Source organism: Cervus elaphus, chromosome 18, assembly GCF_910594005.1.
Source record: "Cervus elaphus chromosome 18, mCerEla1.1, whole genome shotgun sequence".
NCBI classification, from domain to species: domain Eukaryota; kingdom Metazoa; phylum Chordata; class Mammalia; order Artiodactyla; family Cervidae; genus Cervus; species Cervus elaphus.
Window position 1 is genome coordinate 73,493,893 of NC_057832.1, and position 23,367 is coordinate 73,517,259.

Here is a 23,367-nt window from a genome sequence, read left to right on the forward strand (position 1 = left end):
TTGTTTTTTTTTTAAAAGGTACTGAGTTAATTTAAGAGACTGAACCATTTGTTCTCCAGGATGTCTCACCACTTGTTCTGGATTTTTTCTGATTATTTGCTTCTATCCTTGTAGTTCCTGCTTGATTACTCTGAAGTTAAAGATTTTTGGAAACAGTGCTTCACAAATGATGCTGGTGCTTCATATTGTATCACATCAGGAGACGCATAATGTCAGGTTGGTCTAATTTCAGTGATGATAAAATTGACCTAGGTTAAGGTGGGAAGGGACCGGATTTCTCCACTGTCTTTATGGATTTCCCCTGATGACTGGCACATAATCCCTGGCTCTATGTGAATATCCTGTTCCCTATCGCACTTTTACCTGTTGGTCTCATGATCGTGGTATGAATTAATCACTTCATTAGGGACTACAAAATGGTGAATTTCTAATTCTTTCCTTCATTTTACGTTATTTAACTGGCATACTTTTGTAAAGGCAACGGTTCCCTCAGCAACTGGGGCCATTTGGTTACCCTTAAATATGTCTGCAACTAGAAATGCAGGCTAAATGTTTATTTTCTTAAATTACCAGTATTCAGAGTAAAGAGTTGGTGTAAAAGTCACTACCAGTAGTATGGCAGACAGTTTTAAAAAAAAATTTTTTTTTAGATTTGTTTACTCTCGTGGGGAAATTAATTTTATGTTTGACATTTTAGATCAACTGCAGTTATTTGTGAAGCTTAAATCATTCTAACTTTGGCCAGTGGGCATTCCTTCAAGTTGGCTTCTGTGACTTTTTCAAAGAACTTCACTTTTTAATATCTCCTCATTTTCTGTCACAAGATGTTCTGACTGCTCCTCTTGACCTGGCATCAGCCATTTCTCCAAAGAACCCTGGTACCTTTTAGTGGAAAAGTGGTATTTAAAAATCAAAATCTGGGTGCCAAGGATAGTCATTGCTTCAAAGCTCTGAGTTCATATTAATTTTCACTTCAAAGTTAACAATATAGAGTTTTTATGTCATTGTTATTATACCTCTTTACATGGGAGCTTTTACCCTGATAATATTAACAAAATTACTTTTAATATTTATATCAACCCTATGAGATAGGGGATCATATCTTACATTTATAACTTGTGAGCATAATTTATGTTACAATCTCTATTTTAAAAGGAGACACCACAGACAAGAGGTGTCCGAGGTTCAGTTCAGTCACTCAGTCGTGTCTGCCTCCTTGCGACCCCATGGACTGCAGCATGCCAGGCTTCCCTGTCCATCACCAACTCCTCGAGCCTGCTCAAACTCATGTCCATCGTTACACGTCCAGTAAACAGCACATCCAAGTAAACAGCAAGTAAACGTTACACGTGCGAGGTTACACGTCCAGTAAACAGCAAGAGTTGGGCTTTGAGGCCCTCATGCAACTTCCATCAGGGAAGGGAGACCCTGACTCTCAGAGGAGCTTTCCTAGGAGGCCAAGGGTCCTTAGAAATGGTAATCAGGTAGATAATCAGAGCTGTTGTTCAAACTCGCGCGTAAGATTCTTTGCGACCCCATGGGCTGCAGCACACCAGGCTTCCCTGTCCTTCACTATCTCCCGGGGTTTGCTCTAGTGCGAGGTCTGATCCACTAAGCCCCCTGATCAGGGCTAGGGTGCGGGAACCAGCGAGTGGTGTGAACAGAGCCCCCCTCATTCCTCCAAACCCAAAGGGCGGGACCGGGCGAGCTGCCGCCCGAGGGACCGTCGGGTGCATGGTCCGAGCCGCTGTTTAACTTTAAATGGATCCCAAAGCTCCCTAAAGAGTACACACTGTCAGGGAACCACGCACGCATCTCCCACACTGGAGAAAATCCGGCTGGGACCTGTGAGAGGCTACAGCTCAGCAGAGGACCTGACCCGCCCCTGCATAGAGCTCCGCCCATCCGCCAATCAGAGGGAGCCTTGAACAGGGGGCGGGACAAAAGAGGAGCCGGTCCAGTGAGAAATCAGCCCCCGGTCGCCTCAGGACCTAATATTACAAAGTCCAAGCTGCTAGCCTGAGGAGGCGGTGGGTTGGCCAATCAGAGCGAGTAACTCACAGCGTTGGGTACCGGCAGCCAGTCAGAAGAGAGCTCGCAGGTGACTCGCCCGGCCCCAGCTTCCCGCCTTTCCCCTAACCTCTAAATCGGGGCCCCTGTGGTTCCTGGGTTAAGTTCTTCCGCCACGGAGCTGTATTTCTCGTCCTCTCTTTACGCTTGTATTACCGATCCCAGGCCTGTGCAGGCTTCTAGTGGGACATGGCGAACTTGGGCTGCGAGGCCCTTCGGAGTCAGGATGAGGAGAGTTTTCTCTACTTCGCCTATGGCAGCAACCTGCTGACGGAGCGGATCCACCTCCGAAACCCCTCCGCCGTGATCTACAGCGTGGCCCGCTTGCAGGTCAGTGCTCTCCGCCTGGCCCCCGAGATGTCCTCTGCCCTCTCTGCAGACAAAGGGGGAAGGATTTTGAGAACTCATTTTCTCAGGGCCGCTCGTTGTCAGCATTGGTCTGGGAATGCAGCTCTCTCTGCTCAAAGTACATCACGGTTCCCTGCACGACCCTCCGCCAGCCCCTTCCCCCACGGGTCCCTCTCGCCCTCTCTCAGCCCTCTGCTTGACCCCGGCTGAGCTGTGCTACTCTGGTTCCTGTGCCTCCCAGGCTGTCTTGAGCCCGCCCTCCTGACGTTCCCACCAGCTGCTCATTCTGCCCAGCTCCTGATGCCTCTCCCTTGGCCACTGACTTAGGGACATCATCACAGAATCCACTCAGTTGGTTCCTCTGAGAAGTCTGCTCTGACCCAAGCCAAGGAATCGGTTGCTTTCTGTTCTACCTTTGCTCCAGGACTTGTCACCTAGTTTTGTAAAAATCCGTCTACCAACCTTTTGCTCTCGACCTGAGGGGTCCTGAAATTTCGCTGCAGCTGTGTCTCATTCATAGTAAGGGCTGTGCTTACTTAAGTCTAATGGCTGGATGAACCTTCACTTGCCTTGGTAAGAATCATAGCTCTTAGTACAGTACATTTATTCATTTAGTTCATATTCTTTCAGCACTTACCTGGAGATACAAAGATGACTGAGTAAAGCTAGCTGTTTTCAGGACCTCCTCATCTGTAGGAGAGACAGGCAAACAAATTACCTACAGAGCCTTTTTACATCGTTGGACCAGACAGACATGGTCTCTGCTATCATTGGTCGGGTTCATAATTGCAAGCAACAGAAGTAGCTGATTTAAGCAGAAAAAGAATGTGTTGAAAGGCTGTTGAACAGCTCACAGAATGACCAGGAAGGTAGGACCACAGAACTGACAAAACAGACAGTCATAGAAGGGAAGCTATAAAATAGCCAGTATCACGGATGGAAACAGCCCGGGAGGCCAGTGTGACTCACCTCTGCGCTTGGTAAACTTGGACGTTGCATCATGCATCACCCGTTCCGGACCCTCCCTCTATTGTCACTGTATCTGGAAGCTCCTGAAACCCAAGTACAGTTCCCACCCCCAGAGTAGAGTTTCTGCTCCCCTGTGTCACTGACTTCTAATTCAAAACCTTAGGTGGGTGTCCTAGGCTAAATCTTGGCCATATGCCCATGCCCTGACTTCAAGCAAAGCTAGGAGAACCAGTCTCTGGCATTTGAAACTTCGAAAATGGGAGTTGGGCTCTGAGCTCTATCTACCCGTCAGGGAATTCCCCAAACATGGTAAAGACGCTTAGATGTTTATAGCTGGGATGCAGCAAAGAACTATCTAACAAGTGATTATTCAGTCACAGGTATGGTCAGTCTTAAAAGGAGATGAATCACACCTTGCTCTCAGTTTTGCTCTGAACCTAAAACTGCTCTGAAAAGAGTGAAAAAAAAAATTATTTTAAGGAAGCATTGAAGGTGCTATGGGAGTATGTGACTTAGGGATCTGACCTAACTGGGGTGTTCAGTAAAGCCATACCTGAAAATGTGACTTAAGCTGAGATCTGAATGACTGGCGAGGGGAGAAGCAAATGGAATAGCAGGGACAAAAGATTTCAGGAGAGAAAAGAGCTGGGTCTTCTAGCTAGTGTGGCTAGAATTTAATGTGTAAGGAGGATGTAGCATGAAGCGTAGAGAGGTAGGGAAGGGCCACATGTTACAGGACCCCAGAGGCCAATGAAGACTTGGATCTTTATCTTGAGAACAACAGTGAGAAGATCTCTGCCAAATTTAAGCAAATGAAATATCAAGTTTACTCTTTGAAAGCTTGTTCTGGTTGCTGTGGAAAGTGCTCTGGAAGGGTAGGGGCAGCCTACCAAAAGGGCTTTTGGAAGTGGATGTCGGAGCGCAGTTAGAAAGCTTTTGTAGCGGTCACTACTGAAGCTAATGGTACCTTAGAGTGGTAGCCAGGGCAGGTAGATGGTTTTTTGGGGTGTTGAGGAGAGAATACTGTTAGGCTTTGGTGATTGATTGTGAAATGAAGAGTAGATAATGGTTTTTGATGCAACAGAGTGGATGATAGTGATATTTGTTAAAAAGAAAAAAAAGAGGATTAGTTTAGGAGGGAACATCAAGCTCAGTTTGGGCATACAGTTGGCCCTTGAACAATGCCAGGGTTAGTGGTTCCCACCCTTTGCTGAGCTGAAAATCAGAGAACTGCCCCCTCTGCCTTAAAAACAGAGGAACTGATAAATGACTCACCCAAGGGCAGGAAGCTGAAGAGGTTTGGATAGAATCAGGACTCGGACCCTAGTTCCTTTGACACATATTCTCTATTTCAGTTTCTAATCGAACACAAACTTTCCCCCATACTTAGTTACTTTGATGATCTGAAAATTGAAAAAAAATTCACGGGTAAGTAGACCTGTGCAGTTCAAACCCATTGTTGTTCAAGGGTCAGCTGTACTGAGTTTGAGATGCTTGTTGTATACCCAAGTGAGCAGAAAAATATTAGTGAACATACTGAAGTACTTGGGCTTCCCTGGTAGCTCAGCTGGTAAAGAATCTACCTGCAATGCAGGGGCCCAAGGTTTGATTCCTGGGTGGGGAAGATCCCCTTGAGACAGATTAGGCTATCCACTCCAGTATTCTTGGGCTTCCCTGGTGGCTCAGTCAGTAAAGAATCCCTCTGCAGTACAGGAGACCTGGGTTCGATCCCTGGGTTGGGAAGATCCCCTGGAGGAGGACATGGCAAGCCACTCTAGAATTCTTGCCTGGAGAATCCTCATGGACAGAGGAGCCTAGTGGGCTACAATCCATGGGGTCACAAAGAGTCGGACACGACTGAGCAACTAAGCACAACACAGCACGTGAAGTACTTACTATGGTCTAAGTACTTTCAAAGTCAAAAGAGAGACCTGAGCTGGATAAAAGACAGTTGGAATATTGGATGGTATTTGAAGCCATTGGAAGGTATGATTTTATCTTGAGCAAACTGCTGAGAAAAGGGCCTAAACTGAGACTTTTAGAAACTCCAACATTTAAAAACCAGGTAGTGGAGGAGGAGTTGGTAAAGGGAATTGAGATCAAGGAAAAGCTGAAAAGAAAGGAGGCAGATCAAGACAGTGTGGATAACTATGTCAGAAACATTTGAGAAGTAGAGCAAGATGAGGAATGAAAATTGTCTGTGTGATTTAACAGTATATCAGTTCAGTTCAGTCACTCAGTCGTGTCCGACTCTTTTCGACCCCATGGACTGCAGCACGCCAGGCCTCCCTGTCCATCACCAACTTCCGGAGCTTACTCAAACTCATGCCCAATCGAGTGAGTGATACCATCCAACCATCTCATCCTCTGTCGTCACCTTCTCCTCCCACCTTTAATCTTTCCCAGCATCAGGGTCTTTTCAAATGAGTCAGTTCTTTGCATCAGGTGGCTAAAGTATTGAAGTTTCAGCTTCAACATCAGTCCTTCCAATGAATATTCAGCACTGATTTCCATTAGGATGGACTGGTTAGATCTCCTTGCAGTCCAAGGGACTCTTAAGAATCTTCTCCAACACCACAGTTCAAAAACATCAGTTCTTTGGCACTCAGCTTTCTTCTAGTCCAACTCTTACATCCATACATGACTACTGGAGAAACCATAGCCTTGACTAGACGGACCTTTGTTGGCAAAGTAATGTCTCTGCTTTTTAATATGTTGTCTAGGTTGGTCATAACTTTTCTTCCAAGGAGTAAGTGTCTTTTAATTTCATGGCTGCAGTCACCATCTGCAGTAATTTTGGAGCCCCCCAAAATAAAGTCAGCCACTGTTCCCACTGTTTTCCCATCTATTTGCCATGTAGTGATGGGACCAGATGCCATGATCTTAGTTTTCTGAATGTTGAGCTTTAAGCCAACTTTTTCACTCTCCTCTTTCACTTTCATCAAGAGGCTTTTTAGTTCTTCTTCACTTTCTGCTGTAAGGGTTGTGTCATCTGTATATCTGAGGTTATTGACATTTCTCCTGGCAATCTTGATTCTAGCTTGTGCTTCATCCAGTCCAGTGTTTCTCATGATGTACTCTGCATATAAGTTAAATAAGCAGGGTGACAGTATACAGCCTTGACGTACTCCTTTCCCGATTTGGAACCAGTCTGTTGTTCTGTGTCCAGTTCTAACTGTTGCTTTCTGACTTGCATACAGATTTCTCAAGAGGCAGGTCAGGTGGTCTGGTATTCCCATCTCTTTAAGAATTTTCCACAGTTTGTGGTGATTCACACAGTCAAAGACTTTGGCATAATCAATAAAGCGGAAATAGATTTTTTCTGGAACTCTCTTGCTTTTTTGATAATCCAGTGGATGTTGGCAATTTGGTCTCTGGTTCCTCTTCCTTTTCTAAAACCAGCTTGAACATCTGGAAGTTCACGGTTCACGTGCTATTGAAGCCTGGCTTGGAGAATTTTGAGCATTACTTTACTAGCGTGTGAGATGAGTGCAATTGTGAGATAGTTTGAGCATTCTTCTGCACGCCTTTCTTTGAGATTGGAATGAAAACTGACCTTTTCCAGTTTTGTGGTCACTGCTGAGTTTTCCAAATTTGCTGGCATATTGAATGCAGCACTTACACAGCATCATCTTTCAGATTAAAATAGCTCAACTGGAATTCCATTACCTCCACTAGCTTTGTTCATAGTGATGCTTCCTAAGGCCCACTTGACTTCGCATTCCAGGATGTCTGGCTCTAGGTGAGTGATCACACCATCGTGATTATCTGTGTCATGAAATCTTTTTTGTATAGACAGGTCCTAGTGTGGTTGTATCTTTTATCAGATCACCTGATGTCTTGCCAAGGATACCTGGTCCTAGAACATCTAATATACCAATCAAAGGTACTGGTCACTGAAATGAACCTTTTTTAATGAAATTCTAAAGGTTTTTTAAGAAAATAAAGGTAACAGAGATAAAATATAAACTTTTAGATTTATTATCTAATCCAACTTTTTTTTTTATCATTAGGAAATTAAACTCTGAAAAAATGGAAAGAAATCCTCCTAGACCAAACAGCTGAGTAAGGATTCTTAATCTCCCTCATTCTCTTCTTTGATTACTCATCTCTGAGGGAAGAAACTAACAACTTGAAACCTTGACTTCGTTACTTTAGTTGTGAGACCTTAGGCAAGTTGCTTAATCTTTTTGAGCCACCATTTTTCTTTCTGTTAAATGTGTATAAAAAGTTGTTGACAGGATTTTGAAAAGTCCGTAGCAGTGTACAGAACCCAGTAATTGTTAACTGCTCTTATGATTATTATAGATATGTTAATATAATTCATGAATATTAAAATTTATAAGTATACAAATCATGCTCAAATGACAGCTCCCTTTGGGCAAAAAAAAAATGCTAATAGGATACTCTTAACATATATGAAAGTAGAAATAATGTTATAAACCTTAGGCAGCCATCACCCAGCTTCAACAATTATGTACAGTATGATTATTGTTGTTTAGTTGCTGAGTTGTGTCTGATTCTTTTGCAACCACCAGACTCCTCTGTCCATGGGATTTCCCAGGCAAGAATACGGGAATGGGTTGCCATTTCCTTTTCCAGGGGATCTTCCCGAGACCCAGGGATCAAACCCTCGTCTCCTGCGTTGCAGGCAGATTCTTTACCACTGAGCCACCAGGGAAGCCCACACTCTGATTGCCTCTAAGTTAAAATGTTTGTGTAAGTAAGTGGATTGATTGGGAAGCAGTTTTCAAAAATAAAGATAGCTGTGTTAAGGCATCAGGATTATGGGATTTATTGTCCCCCTTAACCTCTTATTTATGGTAAGATACATGTACATATTCAGTATACAGTTTATTTTTAAGAAAAATGTAGTCCTTGAAATCTGGGTCCTTGGTTGTTTATCTTTGTGTTTTTTATAGAAGGAACTCAAAACATATGTTTTAATTACATGGTGTTGAAGGTAAATCTGTTTTTATTTTGAGAAGGGAAATTTTGGTTCATGTGAATGTTGATCATATCACTTTGGTTTCCTTTGTAGGATTTTAAACTTGACTTTGGCAATCCCCAAGGCAAAACAAGTGAAACTTGGCATGGAGGTATAGCCACCATTTTTGAAAGTCCTGGCGATGAAGTATGGGGAGTAGTATGGAAAATGAACAAAAGCAATTTAAGTTCTCTGGATAAGTAGGTGGCTTCTAATTATAAGTTAAATCATTACTAATTTAGAAGGTGGATCATATGCAAGAATGTGTGTGTATATATATGGACATATTCTTTACACTTGAGAGTTAACCTAAAAGGTATAATGTTCATTTCCTAAAAAGAAAAGCCTGGAAGGGTTACACACTCTAAGATTTGGGGAGACTTTTGTAATCTCTTCTATAATTGATGGAAGTCCTTATTTTCTATTTGTTTTTTTAATGAAAATATCTTTGTAGTTTCATATTGTGAGAAAGCATGAAGATTTTTGTAATTATTACATACTTTTACCGATTTCAAAAACAACTCAGTTTTTATAAGAGTCAGATTTTTAAAAAATAATTCTTTAAGGTAGCAGTTGAATCAGTAAAAAAGTGATAATAATTTGTAAAACTTCGAAACATATTAGAAATGTTTTGATGCTTTTTAGAACTCAAGAGTTGTGTGGCAGAGCATTTAATACAAAGAAAGTTGACAGAAAAGAGTAGGATTTGAGAAGAGCAAACATCTGACATGCTTACCACTTTACTTCACTTGCAAACAGGAATGAGCTGCCTGTCTACTTTTGCAGGATGGATATTCTCTTGTCAGAACTCAGTCCAGTTTTCGTAGATAAAGAGCGATGTTTCAGGGTTATAAAGCTTGCAATAACTAATATAAAGATCTGTTAGAAGTATACCCAGTAATAGTAAGTCTCCAGCTTTCTAACTGAAATGCTAAGCTTACTTTTGATGTGGTGGTTTTTATAGTATGTTCTACTTTATCCCCAAATACATAGAGAACACATACATCCATAAATAGTTAAAATTTTTAATCCAGTAAACTAACTTGGCTGAGTCAACATATGATTAAAATGTGGCTGTTCTGATTCCAGGCAAGAAGGGGTTAAAAGTGGAATGTATGTCCCAATAGAAGTTATTGTTTCAACTCAAGAAGGAAAAGAAATAACCTGTCGAAGTTATCAGATGACAAATTATGAGCGTGTTCCCCCATCACCCCAGTATAAAAAGGTATCCTTTTTAACTTACAAAGACTTTTGGTGATTCCTTGTTAATTTTCACAGTTAAATGACAGAATATCTTGTTTTTAAAAGGCTTTGTGTTTTAAATTCTATATGAACAATTCATTTCAATCAAAATGTTTTTAATACAAAAATGATAGTTATTTACTGAATAAACATTCCAATTTATTTGTAATGATAGAACTATGTCCCTAAAACTTTATTAAAAAAACTCTCAGAAATGTACTTGAGTCATAATACTAGACATATTTTTCTTTAAAAACATGTATGAGTGTATTTTTTGTAGTTATTCTATACCTATGCTTTTTTTAATCATTTTTTCTTCTCCACAAAATAGTATTTCATAAACCCCAAGATTCATTTTTATAGGGCAAAAATATGTTTCCTACTGCTGAAATGTTTTCCATTTCTAGATGGAGGGATAAGTCATGCCCTTTCCAAAATCCAGCATGCACGCACAGGAAAAGAATTAAGGATAGAGAGACTGACATCCCTCTTCAGAAACCCAAACTTAGGTACTTATTGGCAGGTCCAATCAGGACATGATACTTGGAGAAGGTGACCCAGTTCCTGGGCCTAATCTGGAATTTTCTAGAATGGAGCCTAGAGGAATTAGCCTGGTGTGGATCTGGGGGGTACCATTGAATACACTTGCTGTTTATTCCCCCATGTGTAATTCAGAGGTAGAGTAGACTCCAGGATTCAACTAAAAACTGTTCCCTATAAACTTTAAATTTCTTTGAAGAATGGTGTTTGTTTCTTAAAAGATTTTGTTTGTTTCATGCAAATTCTATACAATACGTTTTATATTAAAAATATTTTAAACCACAGTATTGAGTACAGTTGCTATCACATAGGGATGGATTGTGTGGCTATGAAAATTCCCTGTACTTTCATACTCATCCCAGGAGGAATGACTCTATTTTGTTCTACAGTTGTTTGTTCTAGAGTTATCTGAAAGCTAATTTATTTGATACTACAAATAAAGCTGTGGTATACTAAACTAAATTATGTTCCTAACTAAAAGAGGGTTTTGTTGTTGTTGTTTAACCATTTTCTAGGTCATTTGCATGGGTGCAAAAGAGAACGGTTTGCCACTGGAGTACCAAAAGAAGTTAAATGCAATAGAACCAAATGACTACAAAGGAAAGGTCTCAGAAGAAATTGAAGACATTATCAAAAAGGGGGAAGCAAAGACTCATTAGAACTTAATGGAATATATCTACATATATTTTCTCTATATGCTAATACCTTTTTAACATTTAGAACAGGGATCTGGGATGTATCTCTGTTTAATATGTCTCAGCAGTGTTCTGGAGGGTTATCTCACTTGGGTGATTCCTTGTTTTGACTGTAAAAAGACCAAGGCAGGAGTTAGACAATTGAAAGGGGGGCTGTGAGAGGTGTTGGAATGCATGACAGTTAGGTGTGAGTACTCCTGTGAACCCTTAAAGTTATTTTACTGAGTTTATCTGAAGTGTATTTTTGCTCTGTGACTGAAGATAAATTTGCAACTTAATGATGGTGCTGGTAAATCGCTCAGCTTGGATTTTTTAAAATCAGCTTAATAAGAGCAAGCAAACTGAAGAGACAATTGATTATAAAATTTTTTAATTATTTTAAAACTATTTAAAATTTTTTAAATTATTTTAAAATTTAAAAGATGGCATAATGTTCTTAGAGGAATAAATGTATTTGTGGTTTAACCTGTATTCTCTGCGAAAATACTACATTTCATTTTATTAGAAAGACTTACATCATCACACATACTGGGTCTGGTCTTGGCCATATCCAGTCTATACTAAAGGATTATTGCACAGACTCTGGAACCAGTATATTAGGGATAGGCTGTCAGGTAGAAAGGCTGAGAAAGGCTGTCACCACTTTCTACCTGGGAAACTTTGGGTTATTTGACTCAACTTCCTCAGCTTCCTCGCCTGCAGACTGAGGAGAGCCCAAATATCTATGTGTTAGGATCATTTTGAGGGGTATATGTATAAGCTTGGAACACAGCCTGGCATATAACAAGTATTAGTAATCATTATTGTTCTTATTGAAGGATTAAGTTTGTACTGAGCCATCTTTGGAACAGGATTTTAAAGTAGAAGAGTCAAGATCATGAGGGAAAAGTATTTCTTGGAAGCTAAAATTTGATTTCTTGGCTTATTAAAAAATGGTCACCTTCTTAAATTTATTCACTGAATAAATGGAAGAGAGTCATGAATAAAACAACACTGGTTATCAAGCAATCTCCCATGTCTGTGGAATCCAGTGAGCTGGACCTTCAAAATAGGTTATTAGAATGAAATAGGTTATTGGCTTTGGTTTTTACTCTTGGGAAGAAGGCCCAAAGAACTTTTCAGCTACAGCTGCAATTCTGTAGTGAGGCTTCTCTATCTCCCAGAGTGGAGAACAAATTGAAGATTTTCCTTATTTTCTTTCAAGCCCAGAAATGCTTTTCAAAGACTATGTTGGTGATAGTGTCACCAGAAGCTGGTTGTATTTTGAGAGGGCCAAAATCACTGATGGAAATTCCTTACATATGACATTTACCAGTACTACCTTGAAAACAACTAGAAAGATAAAATGAGCTGAAAGGCTAGACAGTAATGCAAAGTATAATATATGTAGAGGTAATGTTACTAACAACTATAAAAGGTGAAAAGTAAAGTGAAGTAAGGTTTTTACACTTCATTTGAACAGGTAAAATGACACCAGTAGACTAAAAAATTATGTATGTATACTATGTATTAAATAGGAGTATATTACCTATGGGACTTCCCTGGTGGCTCAGACGGTAAAGCGTCTGCCTACAATGCAGGAGACCTGGGTTCAATCCCTGGGTCAGGAAGATCTCCTGGAGAAGGAAATGGCAACATACTCCAGTATTCTTGCCTGGAAAATCCCATGGACGGTGGTACCTGGTAGGCTACAGTCCATGGGGTCGCAAAGAGTCCGACAAGACTGAGCGACTTCACTTTCACTTTCATGTTACCTACTTAAAAAGTATACAAAGAGCTACACTTAAAAACACCACAGGTAAATAAAAACAGAATTCTAAAAAATGTTCAGGTAACCTACAGGAAGACAGGAAATAGAAAATCAGAAATGAAAGAACAGAAAACAGAAAGAACAGAACTGGGAAATGAAAGAACAGAAAACAAATAATAAAATGGCACATTTATACCCTAACATATCAATAAGTATATTCAATGAAATTATCTCAAGACACCAATTAAAAATTGGTGGAGTGGATTAAAAGCATATAATACTCTTCTGTATGTTTACAACAACTTGTTCATCCATCCATCGATGGACATTTGGACTGTTTTCACCTTTTGACTATTATGAATAGTGCTGCTATGAACATGTGCATACATATATATTTTTAAGTACCTAGGAATAGAATTGATGGGGTCATATGATAATTCTAGGTTTAAGTTTTTGAGGAATGACCAACCTGTTTCTCACACTGGCTGAACAATTTTACATTCTTACCAACAATGTATATAATTTTTTTTATATAGTTTTTTAAAGAAAATACTTAAGTGAAAATTTAACCAAACGTTTTAAGACGTGTATACTGAACACTACAAAACACTGATGAAAGATATGTTCATAGTTTCGAAGGCTCAATATAATAAAGATCTCAGTTTTCTCCAATGTAGGTTTACTACAATTTCTATCAAAATCCCTTCAAGATTTTTTTTCTAAAATTTATATGGAAAGGCAAAGGAATCAGAATATGTGAAGCAACTTTGAAAAAGCAGAATAAGATGGGAGGACTCAACCGACCCAATTTCAAGATTGTATGGTACTGGCAGAGGGATGAACATACTGATCAATGAAACAGAACGGAGATCCAGAAATATACACATACAAGGTGCACAAGTAATTTAGCGGAGGAAAGATAGCCCTTCAACAATTAAGCCCTTCAACAAAGATACCTTTGTCCTTCAACAAAGATAGCCCTTCTCGCTTGGAGAAGGAAATGGCAACCCACTCCAGTATTCCTGCCTGGAGAATTCCATGGACAGAGGAGGCTCCATGGGGTCATAGGAGTCGGACACGACTTAATGACTAATCCACCACCACCACCAACAATGACGCTGGAGCAAAAATAATAAGCAAAGATAATAATTCCAATAAAGTTAACAAGTCTCATTCAAAAATTAACTGAAATGCCTGACATAAAACTATTAACTTTTTGGGGGAAATTTTCTTTGACATCTAGGAATATGTAAACAGTTTTTAGACTGAATACCAAAAGCATGATCCATACAAGGAAAAATGAATAAAACTAGTGTACATCAAAATTTAAAATGTTTGCTCAGTGAAAGATCCTATCAAGAGAATGAAAATACAAGCTTGAAGTGAGAAAATATTTGCAAACTCCATATATAACAAAGGGTTAGTATCTACAATATATAAAGAACTTTTGAACCTCAACAATAAAAAAGCAAATAATTCAACTAATAAATGAATGAGACATGAAGAGACATTTCACACAAGAGGAGACATTGATGGCAAATAAGCACATGAAAACATGTATACCATCATTAGCAAATTAAAACCACAATGATAGATCATTAAACTCTACACATGTGTAGAATGGCTAAAAGAAAACATGACAGAGTCAAATGCTATGAGGATGTTATGAAACTAAATGACTTACACATTGCTGGTGGGACTGCAAAATGGTCCAGCCACTGTGGAAAACAGTTTAGCAGTTTCTTAGTAAACTAACCATACAACTATCATATGACCCAACAGTTGCACTCCTAGGCATTTATCCCAGGGAAATGAAAACTTACGTTTACATATAAACCTGTAGATTAATGTCTATAGCGATTTTATTCATAACAGCTAAAGACTGGAAATAATCCAAATGTCTTTCTACATGTGAATGATTAAGTTGTGGTATCTTTGTGATAATACCATGAAATACTACTCAGTAATAAAGAGGACCATTGATACATGGGATGCCCTAGGTGAAGCTCCAGAGACTTAGGCTGAGTGAACAAAACCCAAACAAAATTTCAATACATACTGTGTGCTTCCATTTATGTAACATTCTTGAAATGACATAGTACAGAAATGGGGAACAGGTTAGCAGTTGTCAGGGGTTAAAGAGGGGATGGTGTGGTGTAATGGCAACGTGGGGGCTCATTGCAGTGGTAGAAATGTTCTGTATCTTGACTGTATCATTCAGGGTCTGCAAGATGTTACCATGAAGGGAAATTGGGTTAAAGGTGTAAGGGTCTCTGCATTATCTCTTAACAGTCGCTTGTGAATTTACAGTTCAGTTCAATTGCTTAGTTGTGTCTAACTGCAACCCCGTGAACTGCAGCATGCCAGGCCTCCCTGTCACTTTTACATTCTTACCAACAATGTATATAATTTTTTAAGGGAAATACTCAAGTGCAAATTTAACCAAATGTGTTAAGACTTATACTGAAAACAACAAAACACTAATAAATATATCAAAGATCTAAATAAATGGAGAGGTATACTATGTTCATAGTTTGGAAGGCTCAACATAATAAAGATCCAACTCCCGGAGCTTGCTCAAACTCATGTCCATCAACTCGGTGATGCCATCCAATCATCTCATCCTCTGTCGTCCCCTTTGCTTGCCTTTAATCTTTCCCAGCATCAGGGTCTTTTCCAGTGAGTCAGTTCTTCGCATCAGGTGGTCAAAGTATTGGAGCTTCAGCTTCAGAATCAGCCCTTTCAATGAGTATTCAGGACTGATTTCCTTTAGGATTGACTGTTTTGATCTCCTTGCAGTCCAAGGGACTCTCAAGAGTCTTCTCCAACACCACAGTTCAGAAGCATCAATTCTTCAGCACTCAGCTTTCTTTATGGTCCAACCCTCACATCCATATATGACTGCTGGAAAAACCATAGCTTTGACTAGGACTTAACTGGTGGCTCAGACGGTAAAGCGTCTGCCTACCATGCGGGAGACCCAGATTCAATCCCTGGATCAGGAAGATCTGGAGAAGGAATTGGCAACCCACTCCAGTATTCTTGCCTGGAAAATTCCATGGACGGAGGAACCTGGCAGGCTACGTAGTCCATGGGGTCGCAAAGAGTCATACATGACTGAGTGACTTCACTTTCACTTGACTAGACGGACCTTTGTTGGCAAAGTAATGTCTCTGCTTTTTAATATGCTGTCCAGATTGGTCATAGATTTTCTTCCAAGGAGCAAGTGTCTATTAATTTTATGGCTGTAGTCACCATCTGCAGTGATTTTGGAGCCCCCCCAAAATAGTTTCTCACTGTTCCCCATCTATTTGCCATGAAGAGATGGGACCGGATGCCATGATCTTAGTTTTCTGAATGTTGAGTTTTAAGCCAACTTTTTCACTCTAGCGAATTTACAACTATCCCAAAATAAAAAGTTTAATTAAAAGTAAAAATAACTATATATGAATTTTTGAAGCAGTGGAATCAGCAGAGAACAGGAGACTATTAAACACACCCAATAAAATTAGAAATAAGACCAAAATACTCTTAGAAAATAATTATTGTTGAAATTAAGAACTTAAGTGGATGGTGCATTGGTTGCCTATTGCTGTTGTAATGAGTCACCACAAATTTAGTGGCCTAAAGCAACACAGTTTTTATTATGGTTCTGGAGTTCAATAGTCTAAAGTGGGTCTCACTGGGCTGAAATCAGTGTTAGCAGGACTGTATTCCTTCTAGAGCTCTACTAGCATTTCCTTGTTCTCTGCAGCTTCTAGAAGCCACCCTCAATTTCTTGGCTCATAGCTCCATTCCTCCTCTTCAAAACCAGCAACATCAGGCCCAGTCCTCAAGCTGCTATCTCTTGTAGCTCTCCTTCTTCTAGCCTCCTTCTTCCATTTATAAGGACCCTTGTGACTGCATCCAGCCCACATCAATAGACCATGATTAATCTTTCCATCTCAAGGTCAGCTGATTTGCACCCTTAATTCCATTTGCTACTTTAATTCTCCTTTGCCATATTCACAGGTTCCAGGTGTAGGACTTGAACTTTATAGGGGGCCTGAAGGGACTATCCCGCCTAGCAAAGACCAGTAACACAGCAGATTCAAATAACCACCAAAATAATTGATTAATGGAAAGAACTGAAGAAGTTAACTGAAAGTGCAGCCAGAGAAGCAGGATACAGAAAATGTGAGTATTTAAAAGATATGGAATATAAAATCCAGAATCCTAGAAGAAAGGACAAATTTTGCAATTTTTCTACCAGAAGCTCATGTAAGGATAAACTTACATGAAGGAGAATTGGTATCTTTAGCGTCTCTATATTAGGTTTGACAAGTTTGCACGTCTCCCATCAGTGTTAACGTTTGCAAATTTCACTTTTGAGTTATGAACAAACTTCTCAGAAGGCAGCCTTCTGAGAAGGCTTCTGTTGGGAATCTAAATATTCATAAGCACATGGGGTCACATGATTGAATGTACTTTATTCAGTGTGAAACTTATTTATAGCATCGTTATGCCTTATGTAGACCTCCATTTAAAACGTTAAAAAAAAAACCATTTTACTGGGAAATGTATTAGCTAGCCAGTTATCAATTCCCTGACAGGTCATCACAGCGTTAACAGCGTACCATGTACACCGCCAAGAAGAGATTTAAGGGCAGGAAGAAAACCTTAGATTTTTTAAAAGTCCATATCGAAGTATATGCTCTGTTGTAAAAAGTTTGATTGTTTTGAGCTGCTTTTCATCCGGGAGCACGTGTCACGTGTTAACAGGAGTTTCACGGGGGAGCACGTGTTCCAACAGGCGTCTCCATCGTCGTGTTTTGAAGCAGCTGCCTCTGGTTGCAGACGCTGGGCTAGCACTTCTAGCGGGACGGGCCTGAGCTCGCAGCGGCCGGGACCGAGCTGGCAGCACCAGCAGGCAATGCGTCACCTCTAGGTGAGCTCTCAGGCCTGCCCGCGCGGTGGCTTGGCCACTCTGCGGGGGCAGGGACTGCCCTTCCCGACTGCCCAGGGCCACTTTCTGTGCGCAGCCTCTGCCGGCCGCCCGCGCCCGCCTCGCTCGCCCGGGCCGCGCCTCGGCCTTTTCGCGCAGGCCGCGGAGGTTCTGGGCGCGGCCGTCGCTACGATCGGACAGTTCGCGTTCCCGGCCCGCGCGGCGGCTGTACCTTCCCTGCAGCGGGTGAAGTTGCGGGCGCCGCGCCCTCCGGGCCCGGCACCCCCCAACCTCCGAGTTCCCGCCCGCGCGCTCCCGGCGCACCGGACTCCGGCTCTGGCCCCCCAATACCGCGAGGTCTGCACACCGGGCGACCAAGTAAGTCCCAGCGGCAGGGAAGGGTCGCGCGGGGCACACGTTTTCTGGGGGTCCTGGGGGGCCGCGGCGGAGGAGGCGCAGAGAGGCGGCGTCCTGCGAGCGGGCAGAATTCAAAGCTGCGCTGGAAGAGCTCCGGGTGGAGCAAGGGGGAGAAACCCGGGGTTTGTGGAACGCCACGAAAGTTCAGGGGGGTGAACTTCAGCGATAGGGGAATCGTTTATCCCACGGTGCTCCAGACAGAGCGTCTCAGTCTTGCCTGCACCGTAGAATCAGCTGGGGTGCTTGTAAAGTTCAGATGCCCAGGCTGGATCCATCAGAACCCCTGGGGGAGTGGAGCGGGGCGGGGGTCTGTATCGTTTACACTTCTCAACTGATTCCACTGTGTGGGCAGGGTTGAGCACCAACGACCAAAGAGTGGTTGCCAAGAGAGGGTGGAAAGGCGGGCAGGGGCTTTGATAAGAGTCCAGCCTGCAGACAGATCCGGCTGTACCCAGTGCCCCGCGTGGCCCTGGGGAAGGGGCAGTGGCCCTCCCTCCGGTTTCCCGAGACACAGAGAAGGGAAATGAGACAAGACTTGGCAGCGTCACCGGAATACTGCCTCAGCTATGCACACAGTCTTTTGGCACATTGTGAAACACAGAAGCTTTGCCAGATCATGATGCCTCGTTGGTTCTGCTTTCTGGGAAATGCCTCTGTTACTGTCATTTAAAGTTAAGTGAAGGGAATCCAGTAAACCCATTGACAACTCCTGGGATTGCTGCTTTAAGGGTGAAGCTAGGTGTGCTTGCTGCAGGGTCGGGTTTGTTCCTGCTAAAAGCCCCCTATCTGAGATTTCCCATATCCAAGGAAGAGTAACTCTACCTTGGATATTAGGAGTGCACACGAATTTACCCTCTTCTCAACTTAGGGTATATGCTGGGGGCAGATAGCTCTAATGTCAGCAACCAGGCCCCCTGGACAAGGCACAGATTTCTACTGCATGTGTGGGGCAGATAAGAAAGGTGGATTTGAAACAAACAACAGCCTAGGAGAAGAGAGGGCTTCCAGAGGGTCCAAGAAGAGTGAATTGTGGTTTTGCATAATGAAGAAATTTAAGTTCAAGCTTTGGAGCCCATCAAACCTGGGCCCAAATTCAGATTCTGTCACTTCTGTGATACTTGCATGATCTCCCCGAACCCCTGTTTTCTTTCTTGTGAAATGGGGGGAAAATAGCTCTGTCCTGAATGAGGTAATGTGTATCAAATGCCTGGCAGGCTGGGTTGCTGCTCCGTTGGTAGCAGTTAGTAGCCACTGCAGTGGTGATCTGTGTTCAACAGTTGTTTAATTAGTACAGCCACAGTGAAGAGAGTGTCCAGCGGTTGTCTCCCTTGAAACGCCTTTCCCTTTTTCTTTTCCTGCCCAGGAGAGGGGCTTGTACTCCTCCTCCTCGGTCACTGTGTACTTTGAGGTCTGGAATTTCAGGCCACCAGCCTGCCGCTCAGTAAGGCTTATTAATGGCTCTGGAATACAGTTTTACTCCATGTGATAGGAGTGACAAAGTGGTCCTTAAGTTTGAGACTTCCTCTATTCCATTGCAATATATATGTATACACACACACACATGCATATGTGTATACACATATATACACATGAGCTCCCCTGTAGCTGGGCTGTTTACAGGTTTCAGAATTGACATGGGCACATACACGTGACTTTCGTGCTGTCAGCATCCTTGGGCTGTGCCCCTGTTGTACCTGTTTTGCTACTGACTCTTGGCCTAGGGACAATGAATCCTTCTTAGATGACCAAGAAGTCAGGAATTTGGGGAAGGGAAAACCTACATCCTGCAGCTGTCAGTGGGGGCATCCTGAATCTTTCACGTTGGTTCCACTGTGTGTGTCACTGGTGATCCTCTTGACAGTAACAGCAACACTGTTTATTTTAGATTAAACAGTAGAAATACTTTAAATAGTGACTTGATGTTGATATAAAAATCAAGTGCTTTTACAGCACTATCCCTGATACTTGCCTAATGAGACTCTTAAATTCTTGTCTCCTTTTATTAAAAAAAAGTTCAATATTTATTCAGTATCTAAGACTTAAATTTAGGATTTGAAGTTTGAATCACCAGCTCCTTCTATGATTCTTCTTTTTTGGGGGTTTGAGGCAAGGTGAAATTTAAAAAGATAAGGTTTATACTTTTGCTAATTTTTTTGTCATGTAGAAGCTTTTAGGTCTACTGCAGGTTTCTGAAAGTCCTATTTTCTTTTATCTTTGGGCAGAGTCAGTTGAGTCTCATACAAAGGGCTTCCTTTCATCCATCTATAGAGTCCAAAGTTGGAAGGAAGGAAGGTTGTTTCAAGGAAAACTCTGTGGTGTGTCAAATACTCAGTGACAAGTGTTTTCCCCTGCCCCCCAAACTTGACTCTTGTAGTAAAAGGTGAGTAATCACTTCCATTTCAATTAATTGATGTATTTTACCCAGTGCTGGAAAGTTTGTCAAAGCAAGACTTCATGGGTTGAATTCTTCTTCTGTTTTATCTAAAACCCACCACAGACCAAACTGTGGGCAGAGATTTTAACGCAGAGTTGGCCAGGACAAGCTTGCCACCCTCTCTCCTCCCCTTAGTCATCCTCCCTGCCTCTGGAGCTGTTGAGTCTGGAATGCTGTTACTCTGTGGCGATCTTTCCTTGGCCCTCTGAAGGGGCAAGATGCCCTAACAAGGGATCTGCTTCTATAGAACCAGCAAGGCAATTTTGTGTTATACTTCACTTAGAGTGCTCTCTAGTAACCTGTTGCTTTGTTATTTGTTTTGCTGAGTAGTCATTTTCCTTTAAACTATATTTTGGGGTTTCAATTCAATTTCAGCGGCTCTGAGTTCCACTGGCCCAGCCAATTCACTGAAAAAGACCCTGATGCTGGGAAAGATCGAAGGCAAAGGAAGAACAGGGCGGCAGAAGATGAAATGGTTAGATAGAATCACCAACTCAATGGACATGAGTTTGAGCAAACTCCAGGAGACAGTGGAGGACAGGAAAGCCTAGTGTGCTGCAGTCCATGGGGTCATAAAGAGGTGGATGTATTTTACATCCATCAACATCATCAGTTCAGTTCATCAGCAACATCAGTTCAGTTCAGTTGCTCAGTCATGACCGACTCTTTGTGACCTCATGGACTGCAGCACACTAGGCTTTCCTATCCATCACCAACTCCCAGAGCTTGCTCAAACTCATGTCCATTGACTCAGTGATGCCATCCAACCATCTCATTCTCTGTTGTCCCCTTCTCCTGCCTTCAGTCTTTCCCAGCATCAGGGTCTTTTCCAATGAGTCAGTTCTTCGCATCAGGTGGCCAAAGTATTGGAGTTCAGCTTCAACATCAGTCCTTCCAATGAATATTCAGGACTGATTTCCTTTAGGATTGACTGGTATGATCTCCTTGCAGTCCAAGGGACTCTCAAGAGTCTTCTCCAACACCACAGTTCAAAAGCATCAATTCTTCGGTGCTCAGCTTTCTTTATGGTCCAGCTCTCACATCCATACATGACTACTGGAAAAACCGTAGCTTTGACTAGACAGACCTTTGTCGGCCAAGTAATGTCTCTGCTTTTTAAAATACTGTCTAGGTTGGTCATAGTTTTTCTTCCAAGGAGCAAGTGTTCTTTTAATTTCATGGCTTCAGTCACCATCTGCAGTGATTTTGTAGCCCAAAAAAATAAAGTCTCTCACTGTTTCTATTGTTTCCTCATCTATTTGCCATGAAGTGATGGGATCGGATGCCATGATCTTAGTTTTTTAATGTTGAGTTTTAAGCCAACTTTTTCGCTCTCCTCTTTCACCTTCATCAAGAGGCTCTTTAATTTTTCATCACTTTCTGCCATAAGGGTGGTGTCATCTGCATATCTGAGGTTATTGATATTTCTCCCGGCAATCTTGATTCCAGCTTATGCTTTATCCAGCTGGGCATTTTGCATGATGTACTCTGCATGTAAGTTAAATAAACAGGGTGACAATACACAGCCTTGATGTACTCCTTTCTCAATTTGGAACCAGTCTGTTGTTCCATGTCCAGTTCTAACTGTTGCTTCTTGATCTGCATACAGATTTCTCAGAAGGCACGTAAGGTGGTCTGGTATTCCCATCTATTGAAGAATTTTCCAGTTTGTTGTGATCAAAGGCTTTGGCATAATCAATAAAGCAAGCAACAACATAGTTTCCTATCAAACTAATGAATGGGTCAACATGAGGGTCTAGGTAATTTGCAAAGTGAGCACCAGCTGTTGGTTGGTTACTATTTTAATAAAACGTGAAAAGTCACCGTCACTACATCTTTGTATATCTCACTATATCTTTGTTGCTATTGGCCCTTCTCTATGTCATCTCCATGATACAGGTTAGGGACAGAAAATAGTTGCGGGGATGGAGCGACTTGGTAGATACTTTCAGAGTCACGCTTAGCTGAGTAGGGCAGTCACATACTGCTGAGGAAAGGAAAACCTTTCCATGGTAGAAGAGCAGGGAGCAGATGATGATTTACATGAGAAAATATTTGTGTTCTAATTCCCAAAAGATAAAAGTCTAATGACTAAGAACTCCTCATGCTTCATTTTAACACATTCCCCAATTGCTATCAGTGACCCCAAACCACGCCTTCTAGAAGGAACCAGGTGGAAAGCTAGGCTTTTCTTTGGGCATATCCTAACTCCTTGTTATTCAGGACAGCAGGCCCCTTCATGGAGTGAGCCATTCCTGGACTTCACTTAACAAGGCTAGTGTCGTTTACATTTAATATGAATTCAAGCACGTGGATGATTTCAAGTGAAGTTACAAGATCTATGACAAATACTAGACAGTCAGGATTTGAAGAGACTGTGAGTTTTGGTGTCAGAACTAGGATCAAGCTCCCACTTCATTCATTAACTAGCAATGTGACCTCGTCCAAGATTTAATTCTTCCAACCTTATGTCCTCGTCTGTATGAAATAGTTCTTTCTTTAGAGAGTGGTTTTGAGTATTTGCTAAGATAGTTGCTGTGAAGTGCTCAGTGTCCCACCTGGCTTCCAGGAAATGGTGGTTAAGATGATAATAACAAGTATGATGATTTGGTTCAAGTGCTGTCTTGCCATCTCCTAGTTGTCTGGCTTTGAATTAGCTACTTAATCCTCAGGAGCCTCAGTTTTTACATCTGTGAGAAGGGGATAACTCTATCAATCTGGAAGGATTGGCTTGAGGCTTTGATGAAATGAAGTGAAATAAAGATGTGTCTGATCTCCTAAACCTTAAATAATGATAGCAAACGCTTACATAGGTTTACTCTCTGCAACACTAGTTGAAGGACTTTAGGTTTCTGTTTTTTTTTTTTTAGCTCATTTAATCTTCCCAACAACCTCATATTGTAGTTACTGTTTCTCCTATTTTACAGAGGAGACAGCTAAGGCTCAGTGAGATTAAATAACCAGCCCAAAGTCAACAGATTGTTAGTGCTG

At 41.6% G+C, this 23,367-nt stretch overlaps 2 protein-coding genes across 8 annotated transcripts in view; both read left to right on the forward strand.

The window, feature by feature from the left end:
- Window positions 1–1,996: 1,996 nt before the first annotated feature.
- GGCT (gamma-glutamylcyclotransferase) lies at window positions 1,997–11,330 on the forward strand. Its single transcript, XM_043873199.1, has 4 exons — window positions 1,997–2,400; window positions 8,429–8,574; window positions 9,464–9,599; window positions 10,672–11,330. The coding sequence occupies exons 1-4, from the start codon at window positions 2,260–2,262 to the stop codon at window positions 10,813–10,815; spliced, it is 567 nt and encodes a 188-aa protein (XP_043729134.1). The 5' UTR covers window positions 1,997–2,259; the 3' UTR covers window positions 10,816–11,330.
- A 6,024-nt stretch (window positions 11,331–17,354) lies between these two features.
- Window positions 17,355–23,367, forward strand: part of NOD1 (nucleotide binding oligomerization domain containing 1) — an 87,730-nt gene continuing 81,717 nt past the window's right edge. The window contains exons 1-2 of one of the 7 annotated variants that reach the window (XM_043872248.1): window positions 17,368–17,903; window positions 20,165–20,322. The gene's annotated coding sequence lies outside the window, so the exon portion shown is untranslated. Of the gene's footprint in view, window positions 17,904–20,164; window positions 20,323–23,367 lie in introns of all 7 variants that reach the window. The other 6 variants (XM_043872256.1, XM_043872251.1, XM_043872249.1 and 3 more) reach the window with 6 other exon arrangements.

Excerpts from the sequence above, each read along its gene's own strand:
- GGCT (XM_043873199.1), top strand. The coding sequence starts at position 2,260 with ATGGCGAACTTGGGCTGCGAGGCCCTTCGGAGTCAGGATGAGGAGAGT. Across the intron at positions 2,401-8,428 it reads ACAGCGTGGCCCGCTTGCAG|GATTTTAAACTTGACTTTGG; the intron begins GTCAGTGCTCTC and ends TTTCCTTTGTAG. Across the intron at positions 9,600-10,671 it reads CATCACCCCAGTATAAAAAG|GTCATTTGCATGGGTGCAAA; the intron begins GTATCCTTTTTA and ends ACCATTTTCTAG.